Source organism: Impatiens glandulifera, chromosome 5 (genome assembly GCF_907164915.1).
Source record: "Impatiens glandulifera chromosome 5, dImpGla2.1, whole genome shotgun sequence".
Taxonomy (NCBI): Eukaryota; Viridiplantae; Streptophyta; class Magnoliopsida; order Ericales; family Balsaminaceae; genus Impatiens; species Impatiens glandulifera.
In genome coordinates, this window is record NC_061866.1 from 52090461 (window position 1) to 52104730 (window position 14270).

Sequence of the window (14270 nt, forward strand, 5' to 3'; positions counted from 1 at the left end):
TTATCAAATTTGGTGTTGAATTTAAAATATAAAGTTTTTGTAGCCTAGTTGGTTAAAGAGTTGTACTTGTTATGTTAGGTTGCAAGTTCGAAACATACCTCTAGCATTTTTAATTTTATTTTTAACCGTTTTAAATTTAAAAACGGGTAAACCCACAATCCGACCCAAGTATCCAAATTAACCACAGCTCTCGACCCGGCAATCCGGACACTTTAAAAATTAAGCATCATTATATATATATAGATTCTCTTTGATTAAATATAATATATAATGACAATTTCTAAATAACCTAACTTCATTCTTAAATATCCTACTCCAAAATATATTACTAAAGTTAAAACATATATATTTTTATTGTATGAATGCATTGTACTAAATTTATAATAACTTATTGCAAGCCCAATTTGATTAAATTATTGCTCTGGACCTTACTATAAATAGTGAGAATTCACAACCATCCAAAATGGAGACTTTATTAAAAAAAAAAAAAAAAGACAACGACCAAACTGAGTATTCACTTGTTAACATCATAATCGAAGACATGATTTAGGACACAAAAAAAAAAAAATACACAATAGTGGATTGTAGGGACAAGTAAAAAATTGTAAGTTAGAACCGTTCAATCATCGAGGTAACAAAAGATTAAAATACGCTAATCATTCATACTCCCAAAGAATTAACGACGGTTCATGATCCAGCCAAAACCCATTATCGGCTCCGGCCATCTGCCACGGCGACGATGTATAACTGTACCGGCGGCGACACTCATCATTCCGATCCCCTGAATCCATTGAAAGATCAGGAAGGTCAAAAACAGACTGATCATCATCGACAGAATTCGATGATTCATTTGAAGTGTCATCCGATATTGTGGAAGAATTATTAATCTTGGCGGCGGGTCGGGTTTGCTTCGTTTCAAAAGTGGCGGCGGCGGCGGCGGCTGCCACCTGAATGTCCTTGGGAGAAGTGGTTACAGGACGGGGAAGATCATGTGCCAATTCGGGGAAATTAAGGTAAGCCAATTTACCCTTGATAGCTAGAGCTGCCACGTCATGGGCTCGAGCTGCCATTTCGGCCGTACGATATGTTCCTAACCATATTCTTGATTTCTTCTTCGGTTCTCGGATTTCCGACACCCATTTGCCCCAAGCTCTCATTCTAACTCCCCTATACGACGTCGTCGTCCCTTGGTAGTTGTTGTTGTTGTTTTTTAGATCAATTTTAGTACTGCTCTTGAACCCTTTTAGGTAAAAGCCCTCGTCGGAAATACACGGCGGTAAGGCGGCCGCTACGGCGGCGATGGATACTTGTGAGGTTGTTTGGTCTTCCATGGAGAGAGATACAAAGAGAAGATGATGGAGTATAAAACCTATTGGTGGGAAAGAGTGGGGAAATTTGATGCCTCGTAATTGTCTTAAATGCGCAAATGATCCCATCATATTTTTTTTGGACAAAAATGAGTCCCGTTACGCCACAAAATCCTAATTCGTCGAGTATGCCATCACGAGATGCTTCCGTGCTATCAGATATTTTCGTCATAACAGAGGAAGGGTCATTTTCACCAATTTTATTGGGCTCAAATTTGTTAGACTGTGGTCATTTTCCTAATTAAAGTTATTATTAAGGTCGTTTCATCAAATTTTCCAAAGAGTGGTTGAGCGTTCATTCATAATTATTTTATACAAATTTTTATTTTTAGTTTATTAAACTCAGGGTCTTGATTGAATTTAGGGTTCATTTAAAATAACATTCTAATACTCCGAACAATTTAAGGTTTTAAATAAATGAAAAGTATTTTAGTGTTTTTGTTGTTCTTATAAGGTTAATGATATAATTTGATTAAACAAATAATTTCAAATAACCATGTTAATTATTCAACAATTAATTGTAAGAGAGATAGTAAGTGCTAAGAATGCATTTATCATCCCCACTTATTTTATCTCAGAATTCTTCTTATAACATAGATCTAAGAAATTCTTAGGACTGTTATAAAAAAAATTATTAATAAATTAATAGAAATAATTTAATATTATATATATTAAAAATAATATTATTATAAAAAATAAATTTAATTTTTTATATAAAATATGAAAAACAAATAAATATTTAATGATGTTATATATTTAATTGTGTTTATTAATATTTGGAGCGAAATCGAAGTGAGGTCCGATAATAAAGTTTGGATGAGGGATACAAAATTGACATCTATGTGATGGTGGTTCTGAAAATAATATAGTTTATTTTTTATTTTATCATCAAACCATATTATTTTTAAATAATATGAAAATTTCCTAAATACCTTTTTCCTTGTCTATACATGCCTTATGATTTATTTTATTTTTGTCAATAAAAAAAACATGCTATTGATTTCAAACCTGATTTGTCATTTGGTTATTTTATTTATTTATTTCAAATTTATATTAGTTAATGGCCCCTCATTCTGTCATGTTGTAGCTGATTCTTTTTGGCATATTCCTCAGCTTTCCACAAAAATGATACAAATTCCACCAATTTTATTCTTATACAGAAATAAGATATTTAATAGCCCCTCAACATATAGCAGAATAACAGACTACCCTCAACTTGTATTTATTAAATTAAATAATTGTTTTTTTTCTTTATATATATATATATATATATATTGTTTTAGTCATACATCTTATGTACATCTTATTTTGAGCCCAACAATGATCATCTTTTAAATATAAATAAAATTAAAATATTCAAAGAAGAAAGAGTTTGATGAACAGTCTTTCTGAATTTAATTTATTTAAAAAGAATTATAATCTAAAAAAATCTTAGGAAAAATCATTCAATTCAATCTGATAATGATCACACCAACAAAAAGGACATATACCATTTACTTCCATTCAATTTATTAAACAAAAATAAAAATAAAAATACAATTTGTGGATGAAATTAAAATTATGAAAAATGAAGGACATGTTTTATGAATTTTATCAAGTGTTTGAAAAGTACACTTTTAACTTACATGAATTTGTAATAATTGTTAACAACTATCATACAAAAATAAAATGGAATTTTCAACCTCTATTTTCACGTGATCAAGTAACTTTGGCATCATTTAAATTCCTCCCATTGTAGACGGTAGAGTGGGCATGACACATTATTTGTAGCTTATGTATATTGACAAATTTTAGAATCAAAATTTATTTAGTTACAACTTCTTCCCATATATTATTTTCGTCTTAGATTAACCACGACAAAAATGTAGAAATATCATGGCCGGGTTCAGCCCCACGCCTTACAAGGGTTTGTTTCACTTAATCGCCCAAACATGGTTAATATAACCCTAATTTCTTTTTAGAATCATATCATGACCTATCTCTATCGCCTCCAACATGTTTAGGTTTGATGGCCCCCTTCCAAAATGTTTCCATAATGATTCTTACTTGTAGGCCATACTCACCATGTAATGCTTAAATCTTTGTGCGGGGTTAAAAATACTAAATAATTTAATTCGTGGCAATTCGAAAGGTTGTAGTGCATTGGATAGGGTTTATGTAATTTTTATTTTGTTAATATAGATGTCATTCACTAGATCCTCGTATAGAAACGCGGTCTTTCTATCATTTTTTTAAAATTATCCATAATCATCGTCATATAAATATTCGATTGAATTCAGTGAGGTGTACTCCAATATTATGGATGTTTTTCTATAAATGAATTTTTTTATATTTACTAAAAAGTTATTATTCCAAATTAAGTAATTAATCCCAAAGTAACATATTGACACAAATTTTGACCAATTTTTTTTAAAAAGGTCCCTAATTTTTCAAGTTTATTTAATCTCCAAAATTTTCAATTTTGGGAATATATGATCAAGTTCACAAATATATTTTGAAATTATTCTAAGAAAATCAAAACTTCATATACTGTAAAATTATTTATAATATATATTGGTTTTGGTTTTTATCATGAGTAATGAATGCTTTTCAATATACAATGGACTAGTGTTATAATGAATTTGATTTGGAAACATAACATTATTTAATAAAATAATTCTCAAGAGATATTTTATATATACAAGATTTCTACATTTCATTAACTAGCTAGGTTAAGGTTGGGTCTAGAGTAGACTTGAAGAGAATTATGTCGGGTCCAGTTTGAATTGAGTATTAGCAAGATCGGATCCTATTAGAATTGAATATTGTAATTCGACAAGAAAATGACCCTTTATCTACCAAGCTTACATAAATAAAACATACTTCTAATCCTATAGCAAAGTTACCTTTATAAATAATAAATTTCTTTAAAATTTTATTTTAAAAAAATTGGAGTATCATACAAATATACATATATATATATATATATAGGAGAACCCTTATTGATTCCATAGGAAATAAGACTCAGATAAAAATTGAATTGAATTTTAAACTTTAATATATATATATAGTTAATTTGAGTTTCTATGGAATAATAGTTTGACTTATATTTGTTAATTTATTTTTACAAGAATGCAGGGTTATTTATTATTGCTTTATAAATAATTTAAATTTCAAAATTTATTTATCAAATATCACTTTTTCAAAAAATTAAAATTGAAACGAGGCCTAAGATATCCTCTAACCCACTTTGGCTTGTACATTATTTATATAAAGGGTAACATTATTTTTAAAGCTATTATTTTGTAATAACTTATAAATACAACAGCAAAAAAGAATTGTATTTGATATGATTTTTTTTCATGTAAAATGTGAAAAAATGCTACAATATAGTATTATCATTAACTCACTTAAAATGTAGAATTTCTCATTAAATTTAAAATATAATTTCACTAAAAACTCAATAGAAAAAACAAAATATTCATAATCTAATAAATACAATTAATATAACAAAGTAAATAAATAATAAGTATTTTTCTCCACCAAAAGAAAGTACATAAATAAAAACACATACAAACGTCGCAAAACAACATTAAGTACTCAAGAGAAAGATACAAACCATAGTACACGAAAATGACTCGTACTAATCAATCTCGTAAAGTGGAGAGAATATTAATAAGTTGGAAATTATAAGATCTTATAACGACATCTTAACAAATTAAAAGTAAAGTGAAAAAAGACGAAAGTTAAATAAAAATACAATAACTAAAATTATTTCAGTTAGTTAGATCAAACACAATGTTTAATTTCTTAATTACTATAATTTCACATCTAATTAAATCTCCCAAATCCCTCTTTAATATTTTTTTTTGTAAGTAACTAAGAATATTACTTAGGATGTTTAAAAAGAAGATTGTGCCAAGAGTTTATTAATTTTCATTCAAACAAGGTGTTTATAAGATCACTTAATTAGAGGATTTAGATAATTAGAGTTTTAATTACAAAAGGATTAATTAGATGTTGACATGATGCATGCATGGCATTTGATTAATTAATTAATTAAACACATCAACAATTAATGAGAAAAATAAGTGGAGTTGTTGGAAGCTCTCATTAATCTTTTCACTACACTAATCATCATTAGTACTGTCTATGTCTAAATTAGTTAATTAATTAATTAAGCTTCCATTAATTAAATCACTTGTTAACAACTTGAGCTTTGTTTGCTTGCAAGAATCTTAATTTTTTTTATTAAATAATGTTATTTTAACTTAATATATATATATATATATATATATATATATATATATGAGAAATGATTAAGTGAGGGAATTTGGTGAGGGAATGACTTGGCATAATCTTATTCGTTGAAAAAATCAAATAATTTCTTTTTTCTATCTTTCCTCCCACTTTTACATTTTCCAACGAATGAAGGTGATGCCAAGTCATTCCCTCACCAAATTCTTTCACCAAATTATGTCACCAAATTCCCTCTCTATCATTCATCTATATATATCTATCTATATATATATAATAGATTTATTTACTTTATAAATAATTTTACATATAAAGATTTATTTTTCAATAATTGTTTAATTCAACTTGAGCAAAAAAAACCTCCTAATTTTATCCTAATTGGCAGCTGGGTGTTTATGCATACTATTTTGGAAGTTTATGAGACAATTATTCTAACAAGTAACAGCATTATCTATAAAGCTATGATGATGTTTATTTTTTAGGTTAGTTTGAACTTTAAAAACTATACTAAAATTAGATTAATTGAAATTCTTATAAAACTTTAATATTAAATCAAGAAAAACCAAAATGGTGTTTCTTCTAAAAATTATACTTTTATTGTATTTTATTATTATTGTGTTTATCATATTATATTATAAATAATATATATATATATATATATTTATAATTTAAAAAATTAATTCAACTCTTAACTTTTTCATTTTCATTTAAAATGTTTTTAGTGAGAATCAAATTCGATATTTTTGTATATCTTTTTACTCCATACATTATTCTAATGAGTTAAATAGAAAAGGTTCATATTGGATATAGGTTTGAAATCAACCTAGCTAGTTATGGATACAAAAATATAGGTTAAAAATTATACTAATTGTCACATTAATCATGGCCAAACAAATATAACAAACAATTAGAGATTATTAAAAAAAAAAATTCTAAAATCCATGAATATAATTAAATAAAGTCGACGACTAGCAATAATTAATTTGAATTGTTCACTTATGAAAATGATGTGCACATACCATAAGTCCCTATTATCTAGATCACATTTTAAATCTAATTATTTTTGTTTGAATTTTAAAAATGTCTTTAAGTAAGAATTGAACTCGAAAATTTTAATTTCTTTTATAATACTTCTAACAGTTGATTTTATTGGTTAAAATGAGTCTATATATAATAATTTTGTAATTAATTAATATATATATATATATATATGTATGGATCATGGATGTAATTAAAGAAAATAAAAGTGTAAATATTGGGAGACATGTAACATCTATGTTAAGTGAAATGCATGCATCAAACTATTGTGCCTACTACTAATTAATTATTAATTTGATAGATGGATTTAACAAGCATGATATGAAAACACTCATGCATGTGGGGATTCAATTCTATACTTAATTTTTAATATTTATAAAAATAATTCATTTATATTTCAATATATACTGTCTAAATATATATATATATATATATAGATGTTGCACCTAACAAATATTTAATAAAATGTAGATTTTTTTATTTAATTAGATATATAATAAAAAAAAATTGAAAGACATTAATAAATATTAATTTGCTACTTATAATTTATTGGTTGGCAATGGTTACCTAAAATATTAAGATATTCTCCTTTTGGGTCCGCAATACTGTACAATAGGACGTAGTCGTACTTTAGTGCCGTGATGAGTTTAATCTTAATATTTTATATTATTTATTTTATTGTTTATTTTCGAAATACTTTTTTTAAATTATAGCATTTCAGTTGAAAACAAATTAGATAAATATTTATCTTCTTAAAAGTAAGAAAAATCTTAATTAATTGCAAACCAAACTGTGGCATTCAAAATTAATCAAAATGCAAAATTATACATGAACACTCAAAATTACATAAATTAAAAATAATTATAATAAAAGCTAGCCTCCACTTTAATTTAAAATTTTCTAAAATCAAATTTAATTTGTAATTTTGTTTTCTTAATCAAGACTCTAGCTAGTAATCTTTAAATTAAAATTTATTTATTTATTTTTGTTTAAATTGGAGGATCGATTTTAACATCAAATTTACTTTATTATTAAAAAAATTTTGTAAATATTTTTAGGCCTTAAGTCATACCCAATTTTGACATTCCGCTATATATACTTTTTTATTTAAAATTATATATAATATTACATTAAAATAGATCTAATCTCCAAATTCCACTAACACTTGCTAGAATTTAATGTTTGAAAAAAAAACAATAAGCTAGAACATCAAATCAAAAAATTGTCATAAATACTCAAATTAACTCAAAATCTTGTTTAACTTTTTATGAAAATGATCGTGCATAGTTTTGTTTGACAAAAGTTATCACCAAAACAACTATAAAAAAAAGGTAATTTTGTTAGGTACAAAGAAAGAGATAATGTGCATAAGGGTTTTGTTTTTGTTAAGTTTTCCATAACATGTAAAAGAAAGCATTTCATTACAAATGAAAATTTACCATTTTGATGGGCTAGGAAGTGTCTCAATATGATCAAACATGTCAGGAGGAAAGTCATCAAAGATATCTTCTCCGGTTATTTCAGGGCAGCATTCATTCATCTCATCTGATCTTCCTCTTTCTCCATTACTGTTACTTCCTTGACAATTCCCATCAAGTGAGCTGAAACATGGTGGTTCCAATATTGGAAGACTCGACATATTATCAACTAACCCATTTCCACCAACATTACCATTACCATGTCCAAACACATCTTCAAGATTTTCCAAACAGAAACAGGGATCAGGAATCATCTGTAAAGGTAAAGGCATCTCTAGTACGACATGTTGTGCATTGAACAAATCTGCTTGGGTTGATAAATCAGGCAATGGCAATGAAAATGGTAACATGTTCATCATCATCATCTCAGGGTTGTTATCAAATATGTTGACTGATGAGTTCAATATCTGGTGTACCTTCAAAAGTAATGTATATTAGATTCTAACAGATGAATGAGAGCCAAAAAATGAAGATGATACCTCTGGATTAGTTGCGGGATGATCTGAAGCTTCCCCTTCTTGGTAGATAGTTTGAGAATTCGATGATTCCGGCAAATTTGTGTTATGCAGAAGCCTGGTTAGCCTCTTCTGCCTACTACTCCAGAAATTCTTCACGTCGTTGTCGGTTCTCCCAGGCAATTGAGTCGCAATCCTCGCCCATTTGTTTCCGATTTGTGATTGTAACTCTATCACCATTCTCTCCTCTTCTGTTGAAAACTTCACCCCACTACACAAACACACCATTCTAACACCATAATCATAAACTGTTGTTACAACTTAATTCATTATCCATCTTTATTGAACACATATTAGGTTAAATACTTAATCTAATCTAACCAGGACAGGACGAATATGCAGTTTATAGCTTTTAACTTAAACAAAATTTGAATTTCAATGATCCTTCAGCGTAAGAGAAGTAGAAATTGTCAATACTGATCAAATATACCGAATTACAACTTGCCTTTTCAAGTCCGGACGGAGTTTGTTAACCCAGCGGAGGCGACAGGATTTGCCGGTGCGGCGAAGGAGGCCTTTGGATCGAATGGAGCTCCAGTCTCTAGGACCGTACTTGTGGACATGGCTTATGAGCACTTGATCTTCTTCTTCCTTCCACGGTCCTTTCTTTATCTCTTCTTCCTCATCTCCGACGAACTGTATCCGCTGATTACAGCGTTGCCTACGAGAATAATCTCTACTCATTTCCAGACGATCGATCGATCTATCTATCTCCTTAAAATTAGCGAAAAATCACTGATTCAATCAAGTAAACAACGAATTGAGTCGAACATCCTTCCCTGATTCTTCAATTTTGCACTTCAGAAAGCTGAATTCAAACATTCAAATCTCTCTTTCTCTCTCTGAAAGTGTAGTATTAATGGCGGGATCTTTTGTTTAGTGTAGTGAGAGAGTAAAGACGGTTGAGGCGGTTATTCCCCACTCCCACCACTAGCCCCACTTTCTTCCTTCCGCTATTTTCGCGCCCAATTCTTTTAATTTAATTTAAAATATAATAATGTATTATGAGATAACTTTTTTTTATTTATTTTACACAAATATAAATAAAGAAAAATATAATAAAATATAATGAGAGAACTCAACGAAATGAGTATACAATGGGGCAAATTGTTCTAGCCATTGTCATCCACTTAAACGTTAAATTGAAGGATAAAACATCGAAACAAAATTTTTTAAGATACGCAACATTTGAGAGACGATACAACAAACAAACAAACAATCGTTTTAACCCAGTAACATGAATTTCCTATTCTACTACAGGTGAAGCTATTTTCTTTGATTTCAAGCCAAACAAATTCTCAAACAATTGAGGAGCCATAGGAGGCAAGCTAAACGGTTGAGGAGCCATGAAATTGACAATCTTCTCGTGGATATTATACCTAAATAACAAAAACATAAGCCCGTTCAATTCAGCATTACTATTGCGGTTTTAGCATAACGGACAATTGGTTACGTACCTGATCTTTCGACTCTTTGAGGCACGTCGATCAACAATCTTCCTTTTCTTATTCTGCGTTCTCTTTAGAGCATACATTGCTGCCTCTGTTGTGAAAATGTCATCACAAAATAGTTAAAAGACCATGAACCCTGACAAATGTTGTGTTAATTAAGATAACATTACCAGATGATGCAGGGTCTTCTATATTTTCAAAGAACTCCTTCAGCAATTGTTGGAAAAATTCGGAGTCGTCCAAAAGTTCAGGATCACCATCTTCGTTTTTATCCTGGTAGAGAAAATGGTAACACAACTTAATACTTAATCTATATAATTAATCGCTTATTTGAATTAGGTTCATTTACTAACACTATTAACTAAACTAAACTTAATAATATAATAAAAACAATTTAACCATTGACAATTAACAAATTACATTTATGTACTTCCCGACATTAGTTCTCCACATTTCATCGAACCGACATGCATATAAATAACTAAAATAGTGATATTTTCTTTGGTTTATCAGCATTTATTTTTCAAAAACTTAAACTAATTTGCACTTAAAATTCAGCATTCAACCTTCAAGTAATGATTGTCTAACGAGTGGAAAAAATACCTGCTCTGTTCCAGCTGTCTCTTGAACCTGATAGTAACAAGTGGTGAACCGAAGAATGTTTAGTACACAACAAGATCCAAGGTTGTAATAGTGTCTGTATCTGATATATAATATTTTGAAGAAATGAACATACCGTCGTCCCAAATACAGCAACCTTTGATCTGTAAAGTCGCATTCCCTTTAACATTCTGGTTGGATCTCTAATATATGCAGCAACTTGGTCACTGATATTCTGAATGAGAAGGAATTTATCAGCTGAGATCAAACGGAGCTGGGGCCTTTTGATATGCAAGAATTTTTAAGAGTGACAAAGAGACTAACTAACCTGATTAAATGCCTGTAGTTTTCCTTTCATTGCAGCAGCACCTGTTGTCACCTGTGTTTTCCTCTGCCATTTATCAATTGACTTGTTTCTGAAAGACGCCATCCTACAAAATCCAAAACACAAGTTTCTCATGTAATCATATTTTTCAAATTGGCAAAACTCCTCAATAAACTGGTTTTCAAATGAACCTCCATGAAAACATTCATGTGCAAAATATCCAGAATAATCTAACAGTACCATCTATGCTTTTTAGACAAGTTTTTTACCGTCTATCACACCACCCTCACTTCAATCAAGGTGATTTCAATAGGTATCAAACCAGAGACCTCAATCTCTTAGTTCAAAACTCCTAGCACTCAAGTTACCATGGGGTGGGTTAGTTTATAATTAAGATGTATCCATATTGCGGTATCAAATACTCTTTGCATATAAAAATGTTAAAAATGAGACGGGTAAGTTGAAACTGGCACAAGGTAGAAGAAGAACCTGGCTTGCATTTGAGAAATACGCAACCATTCTTCATCATATTCTAGATCAGAACTTGCTGCACCTGTACCCTTAATTGGTTGTTCACGTTTACCTTTCATTCATATAAAAAATAACAATTGTTAAGCATATCTGTAACACCTGCCATGGACTCTTAAGCAAGGGGATCTTCATCCTCAATCTACACATCGTCACTAAATTTCATGACAATGACGAGGAAATGCATATGATATAGAAAATTAATCATGTAGTCTAAAGAAAGTGAAAACAATTTACTTCAAGTTGAGTAAACTGTCCATGTAACTCAATGAACATTAAGAAGAGGATGAAGATTAAATTATGCTTCTATACTACGAGGACAAGTAGACCTCAAACATTAAAGATGTATAAAGCCAGGTTTGATTTGTGTTATTTGGGATCTAAATAGCACAATATCCCCTTAACAATCTAATCATCAATTACATCATTCAAATTATAAACCAAAATACTAAAATACTCTCTATTTATAAAATATATATTTATACCCTAACATATTTTTCTCAAATAACCTAGTTTATCCTAGCCTTAATCAAACAGGGTTATTTGAAATAACCACCTGGTTATTCAAATAACCCCAGATCACCTTTGAAATAACAAATGGAATCGATCCGTAAAATTGTTAAACCTTGATATCTCGTTCAAATATGGCATAAGACAATATGAAGCAAAAAAACATGTGCCTTACCATCTGTAGCTTGGGTAATAGATTGATTTTGCTGAAGTAATGCCTGCCAAATATTAGAATACAAAAAATTCAGGAGAATGAACCATTTAAAAGATGAATATTTAAAAGTATTACTAATACCTCTTGGAGTTCCAGTATAGATTCCAAAGTCTTCTTGGATGAGTTGATCAAATCAGAGTAAGCTTCATTAACACTTTCATTCGACTTACAGATAGAATCTCTGAATGGGTCCTGCACAATTTTCAATACCACACCAATAATGATTTGTCATTGCATGAAAAGCTATAATTAATTAAGTATAAATTTAGCAGCCAAACTCACCATTGGAAGTCTGTTTGAATTAGAGAAAGGTTTCTGCAGCGAGATTCTCAATTCCAGAGTTTTGTCCCATAAGGCCTTACAAAAGAGAGAAAATTATCATCTTTTGGTAAAAAGTAAAAGAGAATGTGCTGAATTTGAAGGTAGTATGTATTATACCTTTTGATTTTTGACTGCCTGCCCTTTCAGAATATCATCATCTTTGTGACGTTTCAAATTCCTCAAAATGTCTCTAGAAAAGACAATATTTGGCTAAATAAGAACATGTATTCATTCATTCATATAAACAGGACTATGAGATTAATATCTATAATAACTTACTGTTCCATATGATTGATATCTTCCAATTCTTTCTGAAGCTCTTCTATGTCCTCATCATCTTGTGCCTTATCATCATGCTCATTGTCCTCATCATCATCATCATCGTCCATTTCTTCATCGTCCATTTCTTCATCCTCTGTGTCTACCTCCTCATGATCAGAATCATCTTCCTCCTCGTATTCGTCATTTTCATAGTCTCTCTTAGTCATCTCTTTCTTTATCAACTTACTTGGGAACTAGCTTCGCGCCTCAGCCGTCAAAGTCAAAAACACAGTTCAATTCAAGCCTCAAGACGTCCGTTTCAAATAATCTAGAAGTGAAATTGTGATGATTTTCACGTTTTGTTCTTCGAAATTCAATGGGATAGCAGTCGATCTTCGTTCTCGAGGTTTCGGCGTGGAAGAAAAGAGAAGGGCTGTTGAGGGCGAACATAAAATCTTGGTCTTGGGCTCAGAAAACGTAAATAGAAAAAGCCCATGTAAGGAATTCGGCCCATACATTATCACCCTTGGCCTAATAATTTAAGGCCTTGTTTGGTATCATCATTCAAGGTCTTGTTCGTTTTGTTTAGGGTTATTTGTATTTTGTACTACTAATTTAGTTCTACACCTGTGTGATATTTCTTTTTAAGAAAATTATTTTTATTATTATATATTTATACTCTTACTATCTACTTACCTAAATCATCTAAAATAATTTATTTTCAATAATCTAAAAAAAACAAAAAACAAATTTAATTATTCAAATAACAATGTTTTGAACCAAAAATTATTAACTACAATACTCATATATTTTATAATATAATAAAATATTAAATTAATAATAATTAATCTAAATAAAAAATCAAATTTGAATTCAAAACCTTATATTAAACTAATTTTTGGAAGAATTATCTCAATTCTGTGGTTTTTTGAAAGAAATCAAATGATCCTAATTTTAATAAAAATAATCTTAAGATAAATATATAAAAAAAAAATAGAAAGTTTATTTAAAAATATTGAATGGTGTTGATTTTAAAGATATATTTTTGATAAATATTTTTAATCGGCATATTAATATATAATGATAAAATAAAATTATTATTTTTTTAAAAGGTGTTTTTTAGTATTTTAATAATAAATTAAAATATTAACTGATGTAATTAATGAAAAAATAATAATATTTAATTATAATTGAATTTTTTAAAAAGAATATAGGTTACTTAAGAGATTAATATTTATATGTTATTTGAAATGTGTTATTTAAAAATCAACCATTTGCGGCACAAAGCCTTATTCGAGAAAAGTTTTTTTATTTAATTTATATAAAATTAAATTTTCAATTAATCACTTATTATTAATTATATTACTCATTTCATTAATTAAAATATTTTTTATTTTAAATTATTATTTTTTATTTTATTTAAATA

At 28.9% G+C, this 14270-nt stretch overlaps 3 protein-coding genes across 3 annotated transcripts; all 3 read right to left on the reverse strand.

The window, feature by feature from the left end:
• Positions 1–514: 514 nt before the first annotated feature.
• On the reverse strand, positions 515–1380 carry LOC124940310 (ethylene-responsive transcription factor ERF039-like). Its single transcript, XM_047480818.1, has one exon. It carries the CDS (start codon positions 1329–1331, stop codon positions 657–659), a length of 675 nt encoding a protein of 224 aa, XP_047336774.1. The 5' UTR covers positions 1332–1380; the 3' UTR covers positions 515–656.
• Positions 1381–8013: 6633 nt separating this feature from the next.
• Positions 8014–9318, reverse strand: LOC124939666 (transcription factor DUO1-like). Its single transcript, XM_047480120.1, has 3 exons — positions 9080–9318; positions 8599–8845; positions 8014–8535 (listed from the first exon to the last, which is right to left on the reverse strand). Exons 1-3 carry the CDS (start codon positions 9316–9318, stop codon positions 8077–8079), a joined length of 945 nt encoding a protein of 314 aa, XP_047336076.1. The 3' UTR covers positions 8014–8076.
• A 355-nt stretch (positions 9319–9673) lies between these two features.
• Positions 9674–13261, reverse strand: LOC124940711 (putative uncharacterized protein DDB_G0270496). The gene is made up of 12 exons (XM_047481245.1): positions 12863–13261; positions 12701–12773; positions 12545–12619; positions 12344–12454; positions 12224–12266; positions 11500–11593; positions 11014–11116; positions 10822–10920; positions 10689–10715; positions 10256–10358; positions 10092–10176; positions 9674–10013 (listed from the first exon to the last, which is right to left on the reverse strand). The coding sequence occupies exons 1-12, from the start codon at positions 13069–13071 to the stop codon at positions 9881–9883; spliced, it is 1155 nt and encodes a 384-aa protein (XP_047337201.1). The 5' UTR covers positions 13072–13261; the 3' UTR covers positions 9674–9880.
• Positions 13262–14270: the final 1009 nt, after the last annotated feature.